The sequence below is a fragment of the Dermacentor albipictus genome, chromosome 1, assembly GCF_038994185.2.
Source record: "Dermacentor albipictus isolate Rhodes 1998 colony chromosome 1, USDA_Dalb.pri_finalv2, whole genome shotgun sequence".
Lineage (NCBI taxonomy): Eukaryota > Metazoa > Arthropoda > Arachnida > Ixodida > Ixodidae > Dermacentor > Dermacentor albipictus.
The window spans coordinates 302,270,515-302,296,380 of NC_091821.1; the positions used below are offsets into that span (position 1 = coordinate 302,270,515).

General features: G+C 48.1%; 1 protein-coding gene across 4 annotated transcripts in view; it reads right to left on the bottom strand.

Annotated features, from left to right (window-relative positions):
* Positions 1-25,866, bottom strand: part of LOC135920894 (retinol dehydrogenase 12-like) — a 271,490-nt gene that overhangs the window by 180,947 nt on the left and 64,677 nt on the right. For all 4 annotated transcript variants that reach the window (XM_065455154.1, XM_065455152.1, XM_070531485.1 and 1 more), the window contains one exon: positions 21,080-21,135. In XM_065455154.1, the coding sequence (XP_065311226.1) occupies positions 21,080-21,135 (56 nt within the window). The remainder of the gene's footprint in view (positions 1-21,079; positions 21,136-25,866) is intronic.

Below are 25,866 nucleotides of genomic sequence, written 5' to 3' on the forward strand. Positions count from 1 at the left end.
GTCCCATATTTCAGGGAAGAGCTCATACCCTTGCGCCAGGTGAAGCGCACCTCTGTTGGGCCATCAGTTTCCTTTCTGCGCGGTAGCAGAATTCTTGCGAAAATACTTTCAAAGGCCCTCATAAAGGAGCCGTAATTGACGGCAGTGGCGCATCACATGACCGCTGCATTCCGCCATAATTGAGGCGCATTACATGGACGCTAAGGTATTGTCTTCCACGCAAAATTTGCATAACCTGTTTGGCGGCAAGGACGCTGCTTATGGCCACTAGCAATTATCAGCCAAACGATGATCTTCTCCGCCACCGGAAGGAACTTCATCGACGAAGTAAACCTCGATAGATCTTTCGCGCAGCGGAGCGGCAGTTGACGACAGTCGGCGTTTGATCACCACGCCGCACAAACAACATTCCGGATATCACTCTTTAAAAAGCTTGCATGCTTTGTCGCTTATCTCGTCCCACAACAACAATGGCCATCTGTCCTGCGCACCTTTATTTACCTCTGGGTGCCCGGTACTTTCAGGTCATGAACAACATGCGCGTTATCAGCATGATATAGTATTCCTGTCAGGAAAGGTTTGCACGCTTTGGGGCTTACATGTCCCACAACAATGATGGCCATCCGCCTTGAGCACCTTTATTTACCGCTGCGTGCCGGGTTCTTCCATGTGATAAGCAACATGTGCGTCATCAGCATGATACAGTATTCCTCACAGGAAATCTTTGCCCGCTTTGGGCCTTATCTTGTACCACAACAATAATGGTCATCTGTCTTGCGCACCATTCCCTACCGCTGCGTGCCCGGTACTTCCAGGTCCAAAAGAACATGCGCGTCATCAGCAAGATGTAATATTTCTGACAGGAAAGCATTGCGCGCCTTGGGGCTTATCTTGTCCCACCACAATAATGGCCACTCGCTTTGCGCACCTTTGTTAACCGCTGCGTGCCCGGTACTTCCAGGCGATGAACAAGATGTGTGTCATCAGCATGATGTAGTATTCCTGACAGGAAAACTTTCCGCGCTTTGGGGCCTATCTTGTCCCACAACAATAATAGCGATCTGTCTTGCGCACCCATCTTTACCGCTGCGTGCCTGGTACTCCCAGGTCATGAAGAACATGCGCGTCATCAGCATGACACAGCACTCCTGATAGGACAGGTTTGCGCGCTTTGGGACTTATCTTGTCCCACAACAATAATAGCGATCTGTCTTGCGCACCCATCTTTACCGCTGCGTGCCTGGTACTCCCAGGTCATGAAGAACATGCGCGTCATCAGCATGACACAGCACTCCTGATAGGACAGGTTTGCGCGCTTTGGGACTTATCTTGTCCCACAACAATTATGGCCATCTGTCTTGCGCACCTTTCTTTACCGCTGCGTGCCCGGTACTTCCAGGTCACGAAGAAAATGCGCGTCATCACCATGTTGTAGTATTCCTGACAGGAAAGGTTTGCACGCTTTAAGGCTTATGTAGTCCCACCACAATAATGGCCATCAACCTTGCCCACCTTTACCGCTGCTTGCTCGGTACTTCCAGGTGATGAACAACATGTGCGTCATCAGCGTGATATAGTATTCCTGACAGGAAAGGTTTCCACGTTATGGGGCTTATCTTGTCCCAGCACAATAATGGCCATTCGCCTTGCGCACCTTTCTTTACAGCTGCGTGCCCGGTACTTCCAGCTCATAAACAACATGTGCGTAATCAGCATGATATAGTACTCCTGATAGGAAAGCTTCGCGCGCTCTAAGACTTATCTTGTCCCAAAACAATAATGGCCATCTGTCTTGCGCACTTTCTTTACCGCTGCGTGCCCGGTACTTCCAGGTCATGAATACCATGCGCGTCATGAAGAACATGCGCGTCATCAGCATGATATAGTATTCCTGACAGGAAAGCTTTGTGCGCTTAGGGGCTTATTTTGTCCCACCACAATAATGGTCATCCGCCTAGCGCACCTTTCTTTACCGCTGCGTGCCCTACTTCCAGGTGATGAAAAACATGTGTGTCATCAGCCTGATATAGTATTCCTGAGAGGAAAGCTTAGCGCGCTTTGTGGTTTTTCTTGGCCCACAACAATATTGGCCATCTGTCATGCTCACATTGTTTAACGCTGCGTGCCCGGTCCTTCCCGGTCAGGAAGAGCATGCGCGTCATCAGCATGATATAGTATTCCTGACAGGAAAGCTTGGTGCGCTTTGGGGATTTTCTTGTACCACCACAATAATGGTCATCCGCCTTGCGCACCTTTCTTTGCCGCTACGTGCCCGGTACTTCCAGGTGATGGAAACATGTGCGTCATCAGCAAGATATAGTATTCCTGACAGGAAAGTTGCGCGCTTTGGGGCTTATCTAGTCCCACAACAATAAAGGCCATCTGTCTTGCGCACCTTTCTTTACCGCTGCATGCCCGGTACTTCCATGTCTTGAAGAACATGCGCGTCATCAGCATGATATCGTATTCCTGACAGCAAAGCTTTCCGCGCTTTGGGGCTTACCTTCTCCAGGAACAATAATGGTCATCTGTCTTGCGCACCATTCTCTACCGCTGCGTGCCCGGTACTTCCAGGTCATGAACAACATGCGCTTCATCAGCATGAAATAATATTCCTGACAGGAAAGCTTTGTGCGCTTTGGGGCTTATCTTGTCCCACCACAATAATGGTCATCCGCCTTGCGCAGCATTCTTTACCGCTGCGTGCCCAGTCCTTCCAGGCGATGAACAACATGTGCGCCATCAGCATGATATAGTATTCCTGACAGATAGGCTTTGCACGCTTTGTGGCTTATCTTGTCCCACAACAATAATGGACATGCGTCTTGCGCACTTTCTTTACCGCTGCGTGCCCGGTACTTCCAGGTCATGAAGAACGTGCGCGTCATGAAGAACATGCGGGTCATCAGCGTGATATACTATTCCTGACAAGAAAGCTTTGTACCCTTTGGGGCTTATCTTGTCCCACAACAATAATGGCCATCCGCCTTGCGCACCTTTCTTTACCGCTGCGTGCCCGGTACTTCCAGGCGATGAGCAACATGTGCGTCATCAGCATGATATAGTATTCCTGACAAGAAAGGTTTGCACGCTTTGGGGCTTATCTTGCCCCACAACAATTATGCCCTTCTGTTTGGCGCACCTTTCTTTACCTCTGCGTGACCAGTACTTCCAAGTCATGAACAACATGTGCGTCATCAGCGTGATACAATATTCCTGACAGAAAGGTTTGCACGCTTTGGGGCCTATTTTGTCCCACCACAATAATCGCCATCCGCCTTGCGCACCTTTCTTTACAGCTGCGTGCCCGGTACTTCCAGGTGATAAGCAACATGTGCGTCATCAGCACGATATAGTATTCCTGACAGGAAAGCTTTGCGCTCTTTGGGGCTTATGTTGTCCCAAAAATATAATGGCCATCTGTCTTGCGCACTTTCGTTAACGCTGCGTGCCCGGTACTTCCAGGTCATGAAGAACATGCGCGTCATCAGCATAATACAGTATTCCTGACAGGAAAGGTTTGCACGCTTTGGGACTTATCTTGTCCCACCGCAATAATGGCCATCCGCCTTGCGCACCTTTCTTTACCGCTGTGTACTCGGTACTTCCAGATGATGAACATGTGCGTCATCAGCGTGATATATAATATCACTGACATGAAAGGTTTGCACGCTTTGGGGCTTATCTTGTCCCAATACAATAATGGCCATCCGCCTTACGCACCTTTCTGTACACGTGTGTGCCCGGTACTTCCAGGTCATGAAGAAAATGCGCGTCGTCAGCATGATATAGTATTCCTGACAGGAACGCTTTGCGCGCTTTGTGGCTTATCTTGTCCCACCACAATAATGGCCATCCGCCTTGCGCACCTTTCTTTACAGCTGCGTGCCCGGTACTTCCAGGTGATAAACAACATGTGCGTCATCAGCATGATATATTATTCCTGACAGAAACTTAGCGCGCTTTAAGGCTTATGTTGTCCCAAAACAGTAATGGCCATCTGTCTTGCGCACTTTCTTTACCGCTGCGTGCCCGGTACTTCCAGGTCATGAAAAACATGCGCGTCATCAGCATAATATAGTATTCCTGACAGGAAAGGTTTGCACGCTTTCCATTTCATTTCATTTCATTTATTGAAGCCTTATAGGCCCGGAGGCATTACATAAGGCGGGGGCAAACAAAATATGAGGAACTCTTCATCACCCTAAAGAGGAAAAAGAGGAAGGAAAGATAGACGAAGAATAGAAAAGGAAACAACGCTCAGGAGAGAACCGAGCAAGCAGTACTATAATCAAAATCACTGTAAAGAAACCATAAACTACAACAAAATACATACTACATAAATACTATTAAAAACATATTATGCGTGAGAACGAATCACTATCAATTAATTAAAAGGGGTCAATAAGCAAATGCATTTGAGAGGAACCATTCTAGGTGTAGTGGATTGCTAGTTTCTCACGGAAAGTCGTCTGGTTGGCGGAAGAGACAATACCGTCGGACAGAGTGTTCCACAGCGCTATTGCATTTGGAAAAAAAGAATCCTTCATCGAAGACGTACGGCACTGAATGTGCGCGATTGGACAGCTGTGGTTGAGGCGGGGAGAGATTCTAGGCGGGGGTTGTAGTCGAGGGTGTCTGGCTATTTGGCAATAGTAGTAAGAGTGAAGCATGTAGAGACGCGAGATGATACCACATGATTGGAGACTGGGAAGATCGAGTGTTCGTTTTAGTTCAGTTATGCTGGTTGTACTTGAGTAGTGTCACATGATTAAGCGTGCAGCACGATTCTGAATGGCTTCTAATTCGTAGGTGAGATATGCTTGCGAGGGGTGTCAGATGATGCGTACTCCAGTTTCGGCCGAACGTATGTCTGATATGCAAGTTTTTTTATAGCGGGCGATGCAGATTTCAGATTGCATGGGGCTTATCTTGTCCCACCACAATAATGGCCATCCACCTTGCGCACCTTTCTTTACCGCTGCAGGCCCGGTACTTCCAGGTCATGAAGAACATGCGCGTCATCAGCATGATATAGTATTCCTGACAGGAAAGCTTTGGGCGCTTTGGGGCTTACCTTGTCCCACAACAATAATGGTCATCTGCCTTGCGCAGCTTTCTTTTGTGCTGCGTGCGAGTTACTTTCAGGTAATGAACATGTGCATCATCAGCCTGGTATAGTATTCGTGACAGGAAAGGTTTCCACGCTTTGGGGCTTATCTTGTCCCACAACAATAATGGCGCACATTTCTTCAACGGTGCGCGCCTGGTACATGCAGGCCATGGAAATCATCTGCGTCATCAGCATGATATAGTATTCCTGACAGGAAAGGGTTCCACGTTTTGGGGCTTATGTTGTCCTACAACAGTAATGACCATCTCCCCTGCGCACCTTTCTTCAACGGTGCGCGCCCGGTATTTCCAGGCCATGAACAGTATGAGCGTCATCAGCATGATAGTATTCCTGACAGGAAAGTTGTGCATGCTTTGGGGCTTATCTTGTCCCACAACAATATTGGCCATCTGCCTTGCGCACCTTTCTTTAGCTCTGCGTGCCCGGTACTCGCAGGTCATAAACAACATGCGCTAGATCAGCATGATATAATACCTCTGAGAGGAAAGGTTTGCACGCTTTGGGGCTTATCTTGTCCTACAACAATAATGGGCATCTGCCTTGCGCACCTTTCTTTAACGCTGCGCGCCCGGTACTTCCAGGCCATGAACAAGTGCGTCATCAGCATGATGTAGTATTCTTGACAGGAAAGGTTTCCACACTTTGGGGGCTATCTTGTCCCACAATAATTTATTTATTTATTTATTTATTTATTTATTTATTTATTTATTTATTTATTTATTTATTTATTTAATATACATACTTTCAAGGCCCTAAGGCACTACAGAGAGGAGTGGTACATAACAAAGCAATGTAATAGGCAGACAATGGTATGCAGGCAACGTTAAGCGATATCGTGGTAGACTGCTGTTTTGAATGAAGATACATCTGTGATCTGAATGATGGAAGCAGGAAGGTGGTTCCAGTCGACACTTGTGCGGGGTAAAAAAGAATCATGCTACTTGTTCGTTCGGGAGGATGGGACGGCAACTTTATATCTGTGGTCAGAACGGGATGAAGTGTAGGTAGGTGGGGTGATAAGTTGATTCTTGAGCACCTGGTTAGAGTGATAAACATTGTGAAATAGGCAAAGAAGAGCAAATTTGCGGCGTAATGAAAGATCTGGCAGATTCGGGTTTTTTTTCATACATGTACCACAGGAATGGCGGGAGTAGTTAGATCAAATAAAGCGAGCTGCTCGATTTTCAATTGCTTCAAGGTTTACGGTTAGTGATGCTTGATTGTTATCCCAAATGGCAGATGCGTATTCAAGTTTTGAGCGAACTAGGGTTTTGTAGAGTGTCAATTTTACCGAAGAAGGAACGGTAGAAAATTTACGACGAAGATATCCCAACATACGATTAGCATTATCAGTAATATAATTAGTATGCATATTCCATGAAAGATCATTAGTTATGTGAAGGCCAAGATATTTGTGGGCGCTAACGGATGCTAATGAAGTGTCATTCAGTACATATCGACACTGATTGCTATTGTTGGTTTTACGTGATATGCGCAATGATTTACACTTGTTAGCGTTAAGTTTCATGAGCCATTTTTTTAGACCAGAGTGATACATTGTAAAGATCTCCTTGCAGTTTATCTGAATCATCAGGGTTAGTGATCTTTCGGTATATTACGCAATCGTCTGCGAACAGATTAATTGATGATGACTTTACATAGTTAGGGAGATCATTAATATAAATCAAGAAGAGTAGAGGCCCCAAGACGGAGCCCTGTGGCACTCCGGATATATCTGTTGACAAAGCAGATGAAGAGTTATTGGTTGTGACATATTGAGTTCGATTAGGAAGAAACTGTTTAATCGAAGACAACAAATTTGGGTCAATATTAAGCTGATTAAGTTTATGGATAAGTAGGTTATGAAATACGGTGTCGAAATCTTTGGCAAAATCTAAAAAAATACAGTCAATATCGAATCCTTGACCTAAGGCGGCAAACAAATCGTTAGTGAAACAAAGAAGTTGATTATCGCATCAAAACGTTTTCCTAAAACCGTGTTGAGATGGAGGGAAGAACGAGTTGCTTTCCAGAAAATCGATGAGGTGAAAATATATTACATGTTCTAAGAGTTTGCATGGAATGCTGGTTAATGAGATGGGTCGGTAGTTCTCGGGACATACTGCGTTACCTGATTTATAGACTGGAGCCACCCTCGCCGTTTTCCAGTCTGACGGAAGCGATGGGCACTGTACTGACTGAGTATACAGTTTAGATAGAATAATAGATGAAAATAATGCAGTACATTTTAACATTTTTGAATTAATAAGATCAGGACCTGCAGAAGCTGAGATCTTTTGATTATCAATCAAACGGTTAATACCAACCAATCAAATATTATGGTATCCATAGCACAAAACAAGGAATCATGAATATTTGGTAAATCGGCAAAGTTATCACAAAAAAATGAGGTAAACACTTCATTTAACACAACGCAACATTGGTTTTCGTCAACATCACTGCCATCTACATGAACTAAATAAATGGATTCAGCTTTCTTGTCGCCAACAATACTCCAGAATTTACGTGTGTTAGTAAGAGGGATCGCAATGTGACATTAATATAGGTTTTCTGGCATTGGTAGCAGCATAAATGTACTCGGCTTCTGCACGATGGTAAGCATCCGAGCGATCGGCAAGATTGCTTGCTTTGTCACAACAGAAATACGTTTCTTTCTGTTGCGTAGTCGCTTAGGGGAATTATTAAACCAAGGTGAGCGTGAGTCATAAGGAATCTGCCTTCGAGGTACATATCGGTTAATTAAGTCGAGCAATTTATAGCATATTTAGCGCCAGCAAACAAGGACGGAAGGGAGACGACAACACAATGCATGCGCTAACTTCAACAACTTGATTTTCAGGAAGTACACCTATATAAACCATGCACAGTGGCGCCACCTTATCCAAATCTTATCCATCCAAAAAAGCCGTTTCCTTATCTAACAGGTCGATTGAAGGGGCACTAACACACGTGTCTCTATTCCGCCAGATAGCCTGCGCTTCAATGATCTCTCGCACGTGTTTATCTTTGTGCTTCGCAAGAACCCGACACGCCAACACGCCCAACAAATGGCAATGAGCAATTTATTTTTGTAGAGCTGCCAGTTTTCTTCGACAGAGCGTTCATGAAATTTGGTAAGGTAGTTGCTGGTAAACGTTTCCAGTTCACCGGTAATTGAGGGTATGTCAGCGCGGTTATAGTCAACCATAATTTTAGATCGTCTCTTGGTAGATACGTGCATTTTCAACGTGAAATTAATAATCAAGTGATCACTTACGCCTTGAAGGTAAGCTAGTTTAGAAACAAGGTCAGGCACAGTGGTGAAAATAAGGTCCAGGATGTTAGATGACGTAGAAATTGTACGGGTGGGTTCATTTACTAACTGTGACAAGTTTAAGTCTGAACAGATATTCAGAAATTGTGCATCCTCGGGTGAGACTTTTGCCAGGGTATGGAACCCGAAATCACTTCACCACAAGATATTAGGAAAATTAAGGTCCCCCCGAATAAACAAAGGTCACGTAGGATACCGAACAGTTCGATTGTTGAGAACGTCACGTAAATCATCGCAGAAAGTTGTTGGTGCTGTTGGAGGTCTATAGCAAGCGCAAAAAATGCAGTCACGATTATCAATAACAATACGTACGCACAAAAGTTCTAAAGCAGACAATACTGGAACATTAGATGAAGAAAGTTGATCATTCACAGAAATTAGAACACCCCCGCCTGCACGAACATCACGGTCGTGCCGGTAGATGTTGTAGCTTTTTTTCACATTCGAAAATGTCACAGTTTCTTATTCTTGCCGAAACCCAGGTTTCTGAAAAGAAAACTATGTCAGCTGAGCATGCGTCAATGCGAGATGATAAAGTTGTTCGTTTATTGAGAACACTGCGTGCATTGGTGAAAAAGATCGAAGCACCATTTGCAGATAGGGGAGATAGCTACGCTAATACGATAATGGCCATCTCCCTTGCGCACCTTTCTTCAACGGTGCGTTCCCGGTGCATCCAGGCCATGAACAACATGTACGTCATCAGCATGATATAGTATTCCTGACAGGAAAGGTTTCCACGCTTTGGGGCTTATGTTTTCTTGCAACAATAATGGCCATCTCCCTTGCGCACCTTTCTTCAACGGTGCGTTCCCGGTGCATCCAGGCCATGAACAACATGTACGTCATCAGCATGATATAGTATTCCTGACAGGAAATGTTTGCACGCTTTGGGGCTTATCTTGTCCCACAACAATAATCGCCATCTGCCTTGCGCACCTTTCATTATCGCTGCGCACTGGGTACTTCCAGGCCACGAACATGTGCGTCATCAGAGTGACATGAAATAATAATATTATAAATAATAATAATAATAATAATAAAATGCTTTATTTCATGAAAACATTACACATTCCAAAACCGGTCAGCCCAAGCCATGAAGGCTTGTCGGGCTGTACATGGCAGTCAGCGACAAGTACTCAAAAAAAAAATAAAGCAAGGTTAACAAGTATTCCTGACAGGAAAGGTTTGCACGCTTTGGGGCTTATCTTGTCCCACAACAATAATGGCCATCTGCCTTGCGCACCTTTCATTATCGCTGCGCACTGGGTAATGAACACGTGCGTCATTAGCATGATATAGTGTTCTTGCCAGGAAGCGTTTGCACCATTTCGGGCTTATCTTGTATCACAACCATAATGGCCATCTACCTTGCTTGGGTTTCCTATCGTGAAAACTCTGCGCACGCACATTTTCTGTCGAGAATGCTATGTCACGTTGATCACGCGCACGCCATCCTTGGCCTGGAAGTGGGTACTGAACTATGTCTTTAATTGTTTTATTTTTTATTTAATGTGAGCTAAGGAATTCAGTAATGGCATCAACCATTTTTTGTTGCAGCTTCAGTTGACGCTGCCTTAATTACTTTTCCCGCGCGTGAGCAGCCTCAAAACTTTCACGCATTATTCTCTGCTGTCTGAAAGAGCGCGCTGAAAAACTGACGCTACACCAGCGCGCCTCCTCCTTGAACGAAAAAACCAGTCAAAAACACAAGGACAAGAGGAGAGGTTCACACCGCAACGACTGGACTATCAACTGAGGTTTATTAGAATCGGTGTAGTCCCAGCAAGGCCAGCAGAGCATGCGCAACTGCATCATCGCTAATCACATAGCATGAAAAGACAAGAAACGTTTCTATCGGGACCGACTTAGAAATTCAAATTCTTTTTCATGTAAGCGCACCGAGGTTGTACTAACGCAGTCATCACCTAATAAACAGATGTAGTACGCTTCCAAGATTTCTCGCTCTTCTTTGCCCTTGCCCCTACCAAGAATCGTCACACTGCTAAACAAAGGATAACAACCACACTCATTGCAATGGCGAGGCAAGTTTGCACCGTTATCTGACCCCAGGGAGGAGTGGTGCTCACGAAGGCGGTCATTAAATCATCGACCGGTTTGGCTTATGTAAGATCTTTCGCACGTGAGAGAGAACTTATAAACAACCCCTGCAGCACATGCCGTGAAATGGTTTTCATGCTGCGTTGTGCAAACATGGTTCCTTGCCCTGCCTCGAGAAATGCGCGAACACAGACCCGAAAGCTTACAAGGGGCAGAAAACACAACACTTACTCCCTGCTTGGCGGCAACTTTCTTGATACTGTGGCTCACTTTATGCACATACGGCATAACTTCAAGTTTCCTACGTTCAATAGCCCCACCATCTACCAGCTTCGTACGTTCCTTCTTTAGCCTCTGAAGCAGCGATTCAGCCACCGCTTTCAAAAGAGGCGGAGGGAACCCTGCGGCTTCTAAACGTTGCGATTGTGCGTCAAAGCTACTTTTAATGGCGTGGTGACAGCTTCTTTCAAGTGCATTGCGGAAACAATTCATTGCAATCCCTCTTTTTACAATCTTTGAATGTGCAGATCCAAATGGTAAAAGAGCTTTCTTGCCCCTAGGTGAAAACATCCAGCACAAGTGCCCGTCGTCAAAGAATGTTAGTTGCAGTTCTAGGAACCTGATGGAATGATTGCTAGGAAGTTCATGAGTGAAATTAAGAGTGCGTGAAGAAGCTTTAAAAGCAGTCAATACATCGTCTACTGCTGCGGGCAGAGTGTCATTTGGCAAAAGCTCTAAAAGCACTAAAAAATCATCCACATACCTAAAGACTTTGCACACACGCTTCTTTAGAAGGAGGCCTTGAGTTTGGTAGGGGCAAGGACAAAGAAGAGCGAGAAATCTTGGAAGCGTACTACATCAGTTTATTAGGTGATGACTGCGTTAGTACAACCTCGGTGCGCTTACATGAAAAAGAATTTGAATTTCTAAGTCGGTCCCGATAGAAACGTTTCTTGTCTTTTCATGCTATGTGATTAGCGATGACGCAGTTGCGCATGCTCTGCTGGCCTTGCTGGGACTACACCGATTCTAATAAACCTCAGTTGATAGTCCAGTCGTTGTGGTGCGAACCTCTCCTCTTGTCCTTGTGTTTTTGACTGGTTTTTTCGTTCAAGTATGTACCAACTGGCCCAGATTTCAACCCTTCTGCGCCTCCTCCTTCTTGCAATGTGCCGCAGCTGGTTTGGCCTAGTTGCCGATGACTCTGTCTCTGCATCCGCCAAACGGCCAGGTGTCTCGGTCTCCAGCTCATCACTTAGGCCCGCCTCACCGAGCGGTGACGGCACCGCAGTTTGGCCCCGGCCTTCACTTTCCTGGCCATTGCCATACACCATGTTATTAATAATCTGCAAATAGGTATATAAACACTTGACTTGTCCCGCCGGGCTGAAATTGAATAAAATTTTTTTGAAAATAAAACTGGTCGAAATGTATTTTTGTTGCGCTGGTTCATTTCAAAATACATTTATGCACTGTCGGTCACAAAGAGTTATAGTACAATAATTTCTCTTACATTTCAATAAGGAGACAGGTGTTCGAGCAAAAACTACATACCCGCTCCACACTTTCACTTGGGCAGCTTGCCTCCTGCATGAGTGAGGTCGTTCACAGGTAGCGTACCCGTAAAGGAGTATATCTTTCTAAAAAGAAGGCCAATCGGTGGAACCGGACCCGGTTGTCTGGCCTGTCTTCACGTAATGCCTGCACAGTGTTATGGGGAAAAAAGCATCATGTGAAAAAGTACACCACAGAAATAGCACAGAAGAATGTATTTAACGTTAACACCTCTATATGTCTTTGATCTGGCTTTACCAAATTAGCGCTACAGCTAACCTTTACGGATAGCAGACACAAAAGATATGCAAGTGCTAAGACACGCAAAAGTAGAGCAACGTGACATATGTCTCTGTCAATAGACTAGCGAGAGCGAACCAGCGGGTCTGCAATATCGGTGGCTTAACAACTCAAGATATGAAAGGCCATTCAAAAACCCATGAGCTTCTAAACGCACTGGCGAACCTCCATCGCGCAAAAACCAATAGATGGTGACCTTTTAGTTGTACTTACCTGTAAAGCTGCGTCAGGTTCTTGATCTTCACTTTGATTTAGACAGGTGATCGCCGAAATCCTTCCAGCCGCAGCGCATCAGCGATGTCGTTATAAATAACTGCGTTCCGCTTCTGGCGCCTCAAATCCGTCAAGAGATCCTGCCAGCGATCTACAATGCCTCTGTTTCTCCATTAGACCATACAGTGCAAACTTGCTGCGACAAACCAGCGAAACTTTCACTGTTCATCCTCACTAAGTTGGTTGAAACTCCTCGAACGGTGCAGCTGTGCAAGTGCGCGCGAAAAATTGGCGTCTTCTGGCCATCTGCAACACTGAGAACTGCAATGTCTCGTTGTTACAAATGCAAATTTGCTAAATATGGTTAAATTTGGACATTTCAATTTTGCAGCTTATTATTGCTGTTAAAATATTTTTACACGTTTTTTTTTTATTCAGCTGCCTTCAGTTATTGTTTTTAGCGTTTTCGTAATACTCCGCTAGAGGGCGCAGACGTCAGCCTGCGATCGCGATCAAGAAGCCTAATCGCGATTCGCCGATCGCAATCGCCCAGATCCGTATTCCGCAGGATCGCGATCGGAGACGACCGTGTAGCAACATCTGATCCGCATCAAGCTTGATCCGGATTGGCCCTGATCGCGAACAGAAGTGTACGTGTGACATCGGTATAAGTGTGGAACTCGATAGCATTTAAAGATGCCTGACTGCTACTCACTTTTCCTGGCTACTGGCACGTATGTAACCGTTCTAATATGAGCTGCGATGATAGTTGCAAAATTGCGCACAAAACGCCTAAAGTAAGAGCAGAGCGCCATAAATCTGCGCAGTTCCAGGGTGAGGTCGGGGAATGCAGCACCTCCACCAAATGTAATATTAGGATTTATTACAGGACACTACAGTCGGATACAACTTTAGAAAAAAGGGGGCGTTTACTCCTCCGAGGCGAATGCACACGAGCATCCACCAATGGGCGCGCAATCAAAACCGACGTCATGCACCGGACGGCCTGTGACTTCGCCGCTTCGGTCATGTGGGCGGGGCCTCCCCTTTTTTCTAAAGTTGTATCCGACTATAGGCACAGTCTAGTTGCACCGGCAGTACACGAACGCTGATCGCGTGCACAGTCGACACAAGAGCAGACTTCTTCGTCCTCCTCTTCACTGCAGCGTAATTTTTATCGGGAAATGCTGGCCGCGAACGCCACGCACGAAGGCTGGTTTTCTAGTAGAAACGCAGCCTCTTGAGTGGGATGCGATGCGGTGTGATGCGGTAAAGCCCCTCAATCTCCAAAAGTAGCTCCAACCACTTCCCTCCTCCTCCTCCGTTCGGCGAGGTTTCGGCGGTGGCGTCGCCCGTGCTGGCCCTGCCGTAGCACACGACGGCTAGCACGCTACCGGAGGAAATCCGCTGAAAAGTTCGTTCGAGCCCTGCGGAGCAGTTTTTTTCAATCGTGATCTTGCTTCGTCAGTCGGTAAGTGGCTTTGAGAATTTCGTGTTGGAATTGCGGAAAAAATAGAGAAAACGACCATTATTTAAAGCGTAAATCATGCGCACGCTGAGTTCGTTGCTGAAACACAACGCATGCACGCGGTGTGCTCAAACACGCGCGTAATTACCAGAGTTTCAGGTTTAGACAGCGTTAAAGTATGTGCACGTGATTTCGTAGGTTCACATGCAGTGCATATAACACATGCGATACCCATTTACTTAATCGAACGCATACAAATGTTAACGTTAAGCAGTAAAAATGTTAATCCTTATCAGCGGGCCTGCGGTCCTTTGCGGCATCTCTCGTCCATTATAATCTTGCACACAAAACGTGCGAGTAGCCGCTGCTCAAGCCTCCAATTTTCGAAAACATTCGAAGCTAAACGACTGCATCCGTAAGTCATAGTGAGCTTGCAAAAGCGTCGAGAATATGCTAACTTCTGGTGGAGCTCAAAACATGGCATGAATAAAGTCGCTTTTATGTCACAGGCCAGCTGCAGATGCCTACACTTTCGCCGCAAGACGAAACTACATGAAACACAGAAAGCCCAGTCGAACAAAAAAATTCAACTTAAACGTGCTAAAAGCAGACGGATTATGAACAGATACACTTTTTCGAAGCGGCAGGCGTGAACTAGGCTAAAAAGAAAAGCTTGTGAGGTCCTGTGGCACTTCACAAAGCCGTGCGTTTGTTGCCACTTCCTCGAGGTCAGTCCGCCCGATCCTGTGTATCCACACTTTTCTTCTTTGTGCGTTGCGCTCGCCGGATGGTACAGAAAGAAGCATTTTGCCGTCGCTGTGTTGGTCGCGGCAACCGAAGGCGCAGCAGCAAAGCATCACAATTAAGTTCTCGTCCCTAACGCCTCGATTTGTTTCGCTAAAGCGCTCTATATCAGTCCGTTAGCGCGAACTTTCGTCATGCGTTCGTCGAGCAGGGCTTACAATGGCGGTCGGAGTGCGCTGGAAGAAAAAAATATACAAAAGCGCGGCGCCTGCTTCCACGTGACACAGATTGGCCAATGGGTGAGCGGAGGAGGCTGGGGCGACAGGGGGCGCGGAAGAGGAAACGTCGGGGAGAGCGGGGTGGGGGAAAGAATGGCGCTACTTTTGGAAAATTGAGGGGAGGAGGAGGAGGAAGCAACTTTATTAAATACTAGGGGAAGGGGAAGCCAGGTAATGGTGGTGGGGAGGAGGCTAGGTTGGGGCCCAGGGGGCCGCAGCTGTCGCCGTCCATTCCGCCAGCCTGGACTCCTGATTCTTGGTCGACACGCTTTCTCAACGCTTTCTCCCATTCTTCAGGTGAGGGGCTAGTCGCAGGAGCTCTTTTGGGGGCGGGGGGCGGTCGCATCCCCATTGAATGTGAGCCTCTGCAGCCTGTTCTAAGCCGCAAAACGTACATGTCGAGACGCTGTCATCCTTCAGGATGACCGCTTGTCTCCTGGGGCTGAGCACACTGCGCGTTTGAGCCCGATGCAGGGTCACGGCCTGTTGTCTGTTTAGGCCGCCGCATGGAGGCGGGTAAATCTGTCGTTCCGCTCTTTGCCGACGGAGGCGATCTCCGTAACTTACTGACAGTGTGTCAGGGTTTTCCGGAGGAGGCTGCCCCTCGGCCCGGTTAGTAGTTGCGCGGGCTGTGAGGTGGGCAGCCTCGTTGCCGGTGTTTCTCTCGTGGCTAGGGACCCAGAGAAGCCTCATGCTTATCTCCGGCCTCTGTAGTTTTTCTGCCGCGGTTTGGCTTACTTGGCCCGATCTGGAGCTTTCGATCGCTGACGTTGAGTCCGATACTATGAAGAGCGTCCCTGCGACTGCGGTTGCAATAGCAGTGGCGGCCTCTTCCGCTTATAGGATAGAGCTCGTTGCGATTTCCTCGGTTCGGGGGATCCGCCCCGTTCCGTCCACAGCCGCTATCGCATATGTGCCGTTCCCCACAGGCGAGGCGTCCACATACGCGGCCGGTTTGTATGCTATAGTCTTCTTAAGGGATTCCGCGCGTGCGCGTCGGCGTCCCTTGTTGTGTTCTCCCATGTTCTTCGGGAGTGGTGAAATGACCAATTGGTTCCTAATGTCTCTCGGAATTTTCACTCTCTTGGTGGTTCCTGTATGTGGGGGGGGGGGGGGGGGGGGGAAGGGGGGGGTTCAGGAGTTGTAGGATCATCATGCCCTTGCTGAGTGCATGACAGCCTCCACCACTGAGCCGCTCTCTGCGCTTCCACGATTTCGGTGACGGTGTTATGGAGTACTAATTGCATCAGTCTTTCGTCGCTTGCCCATGTAGGAAGTCCAGCGGCTACTCTGTAGACTGAACGCTTTAAAGTGTCGATCTTTGCGGTGGGAATATTTCGTAGTTGAAGGAAAGGGCATGTGTATGCTATCTTGCAGACGAACTAAGCCTGGATTAGCTTGCATGCCTCTTTCTCTTGGAGTCCAAACTTGCCGCCAGTGATACGTCGCAGTAGTCCGATTATCTGGCGAGAGGTGCTCACCAGTCTCTTCACAGTTTCTTTGAACGAGTTCTTTTCCTCTAGGAAGAGCCCCAGTATTCCGATGGTGGCGACCTGGGGTACTACTTTTTTATTGACCACTATATGCAGCGTAGTTTTGATTGCCTGCGTTGTTTTGCCGCGAATAAACAGTTCTGGCTTGCTAGAGGAGCATTTGAGGCCGTTGCAGGCCACGTAGGCTTCTGCCGTGTCGGCTGCTGTTTGCAATGCCTGTTTGAAGGCCCCGGCATTGCCTTGCCTCGTCGAAATGGTAACATCGTCCGCATAGATGGCATGGCGGATGAGCGGGATCTTCTTAAGTTCCTTTTGTAGGTTCCTCATTACACAGTTGAAAAGAAAAGGCGATAGCACTGCACTACTGCACTCTAGGGTGTACCCTAAGCGACGAGATTGATCTGAGGGCTGTTGATATTGTTACGTAAGAAGACGCAGATGAACAGCTATATACAAGTATATTTACAACGTATTACGCCGCACTTGGCCAAGAGGCAACAGCCCGCGCTAGCCTCCAATCGTCGTCGTCGTCTTCTTACTGCTCGCCTCTTCGTCATTGGTAATACTATTCCGTAGCACTACCCCCGGCGGCAAAAGCGCCGTCCCGGAGCGACTAAAGATCGGACTCGGAAGCAGTGTAGTAGGCCTTGAGCCTACTGACATGCACGACATCACTAGATGCCAGAGGAGAGGACGAGGTTGAACCCACAGGAGCAATTTCTAAGTCACAGGCGTCACCTGGAGCAGCACATGGTAGGGCCTTGTGTATCGCGAAATGAGCTTCTCTGACAGTCCGACGTGACGAGAGGGCGACCACAGGAGCACGAGCGCACCAGGCGAAAACTGTACGTCACGGTGGCGGGCGTTGTACTGACGCTGCTGAGTGGTTTGTGAGTCCGTCAGTCGAGCACGGGCAAGCTGGCGTGCATGGTCGGCGAGGGCGATGGCGTCGCGCGCATACTCGCTTGTTGAGATCGAAGCAGGAGGAAGTGCCGTGTCAAGGGGCAAGGTCGGTTCGCGACCGTAGAGTAGATAAAAGGGAGAAAATCCAGCGGTGTCGTGCCGGGAAGAATTATAAGCAAATGTGACGCAAGGAAGGGCAATGTCCCAGTCGTGGTGGTCCTTGGAAACGTACTTGGGCAGCATATCGGTAAGAGTACGGTTTAACCGCTCTGTCAGGCCATTGGTTTGAGGATAGTATGAGGTAGTCAGCTTGTGTTGAGTGGAGCAGGAACGTACAATGTCGGCGATAACTTTCGAGAGAAAGTTACGACCACGGTCAGTGAGCAGCTGTCGCGGGGCGCCATGAAGTAAGATAATGTCACGCAAGAGAAAGTCCGCGACGTCAGTGGCGCAACTAGTAGGGAGAGCCCGCGTGATAGCGTATCGGGTGGCGTAATCAGTTGCGACGGCTGCCCATTTGTTCCCAGAGGATGACGTGGGAAAGGGACCGAGGAGGTCTAATCCAGCACGAAAGAACGGTTCCACAGGGACGGTGATCGGCTGGAGATGACCGGCAGGTAGCATCTGAGGTGTTTTCCGACGCCGGCAGGTATCACAGGCAGCAACATAGCGTCGGACGGAGCGAGCGAGACCAGGCCAATAGAAGCGGCGGCGGACGCGGTCGTACGTGCGGGTTACCCCAAGATGTCCTGCAGTGGGTGCGTCATGCATCTCAATGAGCACAGTCTGTCGTAGCTGTTTTGGCACGACAAGAAGAAGATCAGAGCCGTCAGGGAGGATGTTCCTTCGGTACATAATGCCGCCCTGGAGGACATATCGGCGAACGGATGCGTCGGTAGGTGTTGAGCGCAGACGCTCGATAAGTGCTCGCAGCGATCGGTCTCGGTACTGCTCATCGGCAATGTTAGCGAAGGCAGACACATAGAAAATGCCGTTGGCGGTACTACTGTCGGCGTCGTCAGGCTCGTCTACCGGGTAACGAGACAGGCAGTCAGCGTCCTTGTGTAGTCGGCCAGATTTGTAGATGACAGTATATGAATATTCTTGGAGGCGTAAGGCCCAGCGACCAAGTCTTCCTGTAGGATCTTTCAGTGAGCATAACCAGCAAAGCGCGTGATGGTCTGTGACAACGGAAAAGATTCGGACATATAAGTATGGGCGGAACTTCGCAACCGCCCAAACTAGGGCCAGACACTCATGCTCAGTAACGGAATAGTTGCGCTCCGAGGGTGAGACGAGCCTACTGGTGAAAGCGATAACACGGTCGTTGCCGCGTTGGCGTTGTGCCAGTACTGCGCCAATTCCGTGACCGTTGGCATCAGTACGGACTTCGGTAGGTGCAGAAGGATCGAAATGGGCCAGAACGGGAGGCATTGTGAGAACGTCGATTAGATGCGAGAATGCAGAGGCCTCGTTATCGCCCCACTTGAATGGGGCGTCTTTTTTCAAAAGCTCGGTTAGTGGTCGTGCTATGGCCGCGAAATTTTTCACGAAACGGCGGAAGTAGGAACAAAGGCCGATGAAGCTGCGCACATCCTTGACACACTTCGGAACAGGGAAGTGCGTAAGAGCATGGATCTTGCCTGGGTCCGGTTGCACTCCGTTCGCGTCAACGAGGTGCCCAAGGACGGTAATCTGGCGACGGCCGAATTGGCACTTCGATTCGTTCAGTTGCAGACCGGCGCGACGAAAAACGTCCAGGACTGCCGAGAGGCGCTCGAGGTGCGTAGCGAACGTTGGGGAGAATACTATAACGTCGTCCAAGTAGCACAGGCATGTGGACCATTTGAAACCGTGAAGAAGGGAGTCCATCATGCGTTCAAAAGTGGCAGGAGCGTTACATAGACCGAACGGCATCACTTTAAATTGATAAAGACCGTCCGGAGTTACAAAGGCAGTCTTCTGGCGGTCCAGATCGTCCACGGCAATCTGCCAGTAGCCGGAGCGGAGGTCAATAGAGGAGAAATAGCGAGCACCGTGGAGGCAGTCGAAGGCGTCATCGATCCGAGGTAGGGGATACACGTCCTTTTTCGTAACCCTGTTAAGGTGCGGATAATCCACGCAAAAGCGCCATGACCCATCCTTCTTTTTTACCAGTACAACAGGTGACGCCCATGGACTACATGACGGTTCTATGATGTTCTTGGCAAGCATTTTGCGAACTTCTGCGTGAATAACTTGACGCTCAGCCGGTGACACTCGATACGGGCGGCGATGAATAGGACGGGCATCGCCGGTATTAATGCGATGTTTAACAGCTGTAGTTTGGGCCAAAGGACGATCGTTAAAGTCAAGAATATCGTTGTAGGAAAACAGAGCGCGGTAGAGCTCACGAGCGTGCTCGGACGGCATGTCGGGCGCAATCATTTTCTGTAAGTCCGCGATGGTACAAGTTGTTGACTGCGATGGTAGAGGAAGATCGGCTGAGTCGAGTTCTCATCGCCGGGAGCCACTAAGCTAGGCTCGACGTACCGTCCACTGCGAAGCTCCGTGACGAGGTACAGGGAACGTCCACCTCCACCAGATATGTTACGTAAGAAGACGCAGATGAAAAGCTATATACAAGTATATTTACAACGTATTACGCCGCACTTGGCCAAGAGGCAACAGCCCGCGCTAGCCTCCAATCGTCGTCGTCGTCTTCTTACTGCTCGCCTCTTCGTCATTGGTAATACTATTCCGTAGCAATATCTCCAATGTTGAAGGTGGCTGCCCGGTCGCGAAGAAAGGCGATCTTTATGATGCGGCGGAGACAAGCGCCACCTGGAGATATTGCAAGGAACCGGGCGCGCCTCCTCCAGGACACTCGCGCGCCGGCGAGCGCAAATGGCGGACGTCGTGACCGATCTGTGAATGGTAGAAACGCTGGAAAAGGAGTTTCTTTGAGTTTTCGCATAACATAACTATGTTTTCTTGTATAGTCAAATCACAATCTGACGCTATCATGAGTAGGTTGTGTGTAAGTCGTACTTAACTATCTTTCTACGTATTTTAGCTTGATAATTTCAATTAGTTCAGTAACTTCCTTGCACCACATGGAGGGCCTGGGTATGGGTAGTTCGAACGACGCGGAACGCCGACACCGGATTTGCTGCTATAGGGGCCCTTTACGCTATCGCGGTAAAACGTCAGTTGATGTTGTTCAAACCACAGCGGCCTGCATGCATACCGGGAGTACATGGGTACAAGAAGTGGTTGTTATTCCTCCTCCTCAATAACATGTGTGCAGGTGCCACGGAGCTTCGTCCGCAGTGCGCGCGCAGATCTGATGAAGCTGATGACACAGACCGGCTGGTGTACCGTGCGTGCAACTTGGAATGAAAACTTCTTCAGCAATGAAGTTAGATCATCGATTCTCTCACATATTTACTGAGATGGGCCACCCATAATAACTTTCTGCTGAAAGATAAAACAGTTATCTCGCTTGCGCTCTCCTAAAAAAATGTCTCCCTCTTTAAAGCAGAAAATATATCAAACCCGCAAAATTATAGTACAAATATTTGCGGAAAAACGCGTACGAAAGGCAGAAGGACTCACGTGTCCGCAAAAGGCAGCAGCACTTCACGCACGTGGCACCGAATGTCACTGTCCTCCTGCGAAAGAAACCCGTTATGCTCGACTAGAGCCGCATCCTTCAAGATCGGTATACAGTTAGCAGAAACGACCACTCCGTTTTTCACTCACTCTGTCTCTTTCTCCATCTGTTTGCCCCCACATTAGTTCTATTTATTTGCCAGCAATGGTCACTGTTTCTTGACCTCATTGCTCCTAGTTTACACAGTGCGCACCTCTCTCCTAAGGCAGCAGAATGTTGAACCCAAACCCGAACCGGAATTTCAGCTGAAACTCAACCCGAGCTCAGCTGACATTCGCAGACCGTACGGAACCCTAACCAAGCCTAATCTAAAAAAGGAACTCCGCCCAAGCACTACGTACGGATGACTAACCAGCGCACCTGAAAGATGCGACAACGTCGCTTAAAAATGGCTGTGGCTTAGCTAAGGTTAAGCCCAGGATGCGAAGCATACTAGCCTTTATTTTAACGCGACAGCGTTAAGGAGCTCGTGTCGCAGAAAAGCCGGTGTCGTCGACGTCGGCTCAGGCGTGCGGCGCTTGCTCAGGCGCACATTTCGTTGTCGCGCCGAATGCTGCGTTGCTCGACGCTCACCGCGTCCGATGCGGGGCGCGTAGTCGCTGCGCCGTAGCAAAGCCACCTAGAAACAGTCTCTGTAGCACGCCGCAGCCTTCGCTTCTCATTCCAACGAGCAGCTCTGTCTCCTGGAGGCATCTCACCTCGTGAGTGTCTAGCAGAGGCAAGCGCGACGCCGCGAGCGACGGCGCGAGTTGGAGCCCCGTTTCTCCTCTGTCGTGACGTCACGGTGTCATGTGGTCAGCCTTGAAGGCGACGCCGCGAGCGACGGCGCGAGTTGGAGCCCCGTTTCTCCTGTCGTGACGTCACGGTGTCACGTGGTATTGAAGGTGACACCGCCGTGCCTGAGGAGCTGGGTTGAGCTCTAGTAATATGCTTCGCATAAAAACCCGACGGTTCATTAAACGACTGCTTGGTAGGCTGCCGGATCCTCGATATGCAGTAGCTGCTTGCGATCGGTCGCACGAGCCTATTCTTGTGCCCGGGTTGCAGCATCGGCACTGTGTAGACGAGCTCGTTCCCGGGTCTGCTCGCAGCGTTGCTGATTGAAACCTGCTTGCTCCTCAGCAGTGCGTATCACGCGTGGCCTAAAGTCCCTTGATAATTTGAAAGTACCGCCACTCTCTCAGCTCTGCCGACACCACGCAACCTCCTCGCGTCCTCCTCACCCCTTGCGCGTCGCACCCGCGGCAACTGAGGCAACAAGTTTTGCCCCCGTTGTTCTGCACGACGATTGGTCTCCCTGCCGTTGCCCTTGGAGACGCGCGGATCTTGCGTGTCGCTTGTTTTTCTTTTTCGTTCGCGCCATTTTCTCCACGGCTCGGCTGGCTCGGTGCCATAGCTCGGCGTAGCGAACGTTGTACGCTTTCTTTCCTGCTCTATTTGCTTCCGCTGTGCCGTGCTGTTGTGCATATAACTGCTGCAAGAAGCCTGAAGATGGCTATGCCGTTTCAGAGTCCTTCCATGTTTTTCTGGTCACGAAACTCCGCCGTCAACGCTATGGGAGAGGTTCATATGCTGCCCAAAGGTGCCGCGACGCGGCGCCACTGTGCCACAGAGGGCATCGTTCGCGTACTGAAATGCGTGCGCAGTGCGAGGCGAGCTGACTGATCGGGTGCGTTCTGTGCATGTGCTGTGCCATTTTTCGAGTGTTGGGCTGTTTGGTTGAAGTGGTGGGGTGGGACAACGATGCCGAACACGTGTTGCGTGCTTGGGTGCCGTTCCGGCTACACGGGCACGACCGAAAAGGTGTCGTTGTTCTGTTTACCTAATAACAAGGAGCAGCGCGAGAAATGGAAGCGGGCCATACCGCGGCAGGAAAGTGGCGGTTTTAATTTCGAATCGAAGTATACACGTGTGTGCGCGAAACACGTTGACGCCTCGGACATCGTCACAGCAAAGGGGCGAGCTTCATGTCCAGCAGGGAGTGGTAGGAAACCAACCAGTTGAAGCGGTACCAGTTAAAGGGACGCAGTAGGTATCACGATTATCGTGTAAAGGTGACCACTTACAAAAAATTGCAATGCTGATGATGAAGGAGAATAAGAGTGTTGTGAGATCTGATCAGGGCATTGATGACAAAACACATTTGCTTTATGCTTTGTTGCAACCTCAATTTGTGTTATACCAGGATAGAGTAGTTCACAACAATGGCGCCCTAACCCCGACCATCTATGACAGGTATAGCATTAGAATTCCTTTAAATGCAAGTGTTGAAACAGAATAATATGCATTGTTTTATTTTCCATTGTCCTTTAGTCTTGGCTATTGATGGGCTACAATTCTTCAATTGCACGTACTTTTAAGTCTATAAGCTGCTATGAGTAAGAAGGTTATTAGCACACTGTTAGCTACATTTGTATTGTGATTTGCTGAGCAAGTTTTGTGTGCATGTTTAAGTAACAGCTGAAGAAGTAGAAAGTTGGTATCTCTAACAAGCCATTTAAAATAAAATTGCTGTATTTGTCATGTGGCTACTTGTGTTCGTTTGAGAGTTCTTTAGCCGTGTGTTATGAAATGCTTATGCTTTACACTTTCTTGTTTATAGAAACAATCGACTATGCATTCTGTACTTATTGCCATTCGTTTGCTGGTGTTTGTTTCCTGCCTCCCAATGCATACCTCTCACGTTTGATCTTATTTCTTTATGCGTATTATGTCATGCTTTTAAGAAACTTCTTGCATTGTGAATGGTGGACCATTTATGACCGGAAGCCTCTGTGCTATCTCTATTTCGCTCCACTTATTTTACATGATAAATAAATGATCGTGCTTGTATTTTTTTTTTGCACCAACACGTTTTATTTCGTTTCTTAATCGAATTATAATTTTTTTTTTCATTTTTCGACCATGATAAGAATATCAGGACCGGTGATTGCAACATTTTAACATATTGTAAATAATGCGAATTAAGAACCAAAATACCTAGTCTCGTCGTTTCTGCGTCGAAACCACGAGCAGCGTGAATAAGTGCTGGGCTTACTGACGCTTCTTAACGACTGCTTGCTAAGGCAATTGCCTAATTACAGCTAGTTTCAACTGTGCAGGTCCTAACACTTCAGGTTCGCCTTAATCCGTTGTTAAAAGCCGCACCGAAGACATTTAGTAGCGAAGTTCGTCTTGCATTAATTCTACCTAAATCTTATTCAAAAATGGCATCGCTTCGCAAGAAATCTTAAGCGCATGGAGCAGCTCAGTTCCCTTTTCTTTGTCATTAAGTATTCTACGGTAGCAGCCTTTTGCAATAGCAATTTCATTCTTTTGATCTCGTTATAAGATACTGCCCACAGAGTCCTTCTCTGCCACAGTTTAACAGAAACTGAACAGCTGTGCTCGGCGAACAATCTGGCGCTATGCGCAACGGAGAATTGGCGCTTACACATCTGGTGATAAGTGGGACCACTGGCGTTTTGTTGCGAATGCGCGGTGTTTAATTTAAGGCAAATATTAAAAAGCGGAGCCCACCGAAGCGTTGAGGCGAACGGTGATGACGAAGAAATCCGGACCGAGACCGCCCGGCCGTGTACAGCGCACGCAATTCGACGGGGGCGAAATGCAAAACACCCGTTTATTTAAATTTAGGTGAATTTTAAAGGATCCCAGGTGGTCAAAACTAATCTCGAGTCCCCCACTACGGCGTGCCTCATAATCGTATCGCGGTTGTGGCTCTTAAAATTCCAGATCTTTCTTTTTTTTCGGTCCGAGACCGCCGCAAGCTCCATGTTATGAGCGGCTTTTTTTTCGTCCCGTGCGCTCATATCATCGCAGAAGACACGCTCAGGCAGTAATTTAATTATATTCAATGTTAAAAATAGTTACGTGAGAGTAAAGCGATCGTTGAGGAAGTTGAGAAAGCTAGAATACCGAGGCTGCCCCACACACAACCACAGCGGTAGCGGCGTTCGCATGCCCTCTCATGCACGGTTGCGCCTCTAGCGGCGGGCGCTGGCGCTATATGAAACTGAGGCGGCAGTTTCGTGACCAGAAAAAAACATGGAAGGACTCTGGCCGTTTTTATGATACCACAAGTAAAGCGTGACGGCTTGCGCAGGAAGCGGAGCCTGCATAACATTGGCCGAGAGAACTTTGTTCCGACGAAGAATAGCGTTGATAGAACGACAGAAAGCTGAGCTAGTTGGTAAGGATTCATTATGGAAAAAAGGTGAGGCGTGCAGACAGGACACAAGAGAAGTGGACAACACGAACGTCGACTATCAGCTGAAGGGAGCACTGAGGCGAAAAAAGAAAGAAGACACAAAACTCATCTGCGCAAGCTCTGGAACGGTATCGCCACGTGTCGGTCGGGTACATGTGCCGGTCTACGTGAGAGATAGCTGTTAAGGCACTTAATCTCTTCCTTCTGTAAAGTAATCGAAGGCAAACTCACGCACGCACTTCCACCATTATAGATATGACATGCCTCTACCATAAGACGTGTGTCTTCATTCTTGTGCCTGTACAATATTGCGCATTCATCTAACTCTGGCGTGCAGTTACAATCTTGGCAATGTAGGGAAAGATTAGAAGGCGATCCACCGGTTAACGACCTTTTATGTTCCATTAGACTATGATTCATACACCGCCCCTTGAAGGGGCAGCGCAATAAGACGAAGACAGAAAGCAGTTAACACACAGGACAGCGCTGTCCTGTGTGTTCCTGCCTTCTATCTTCATT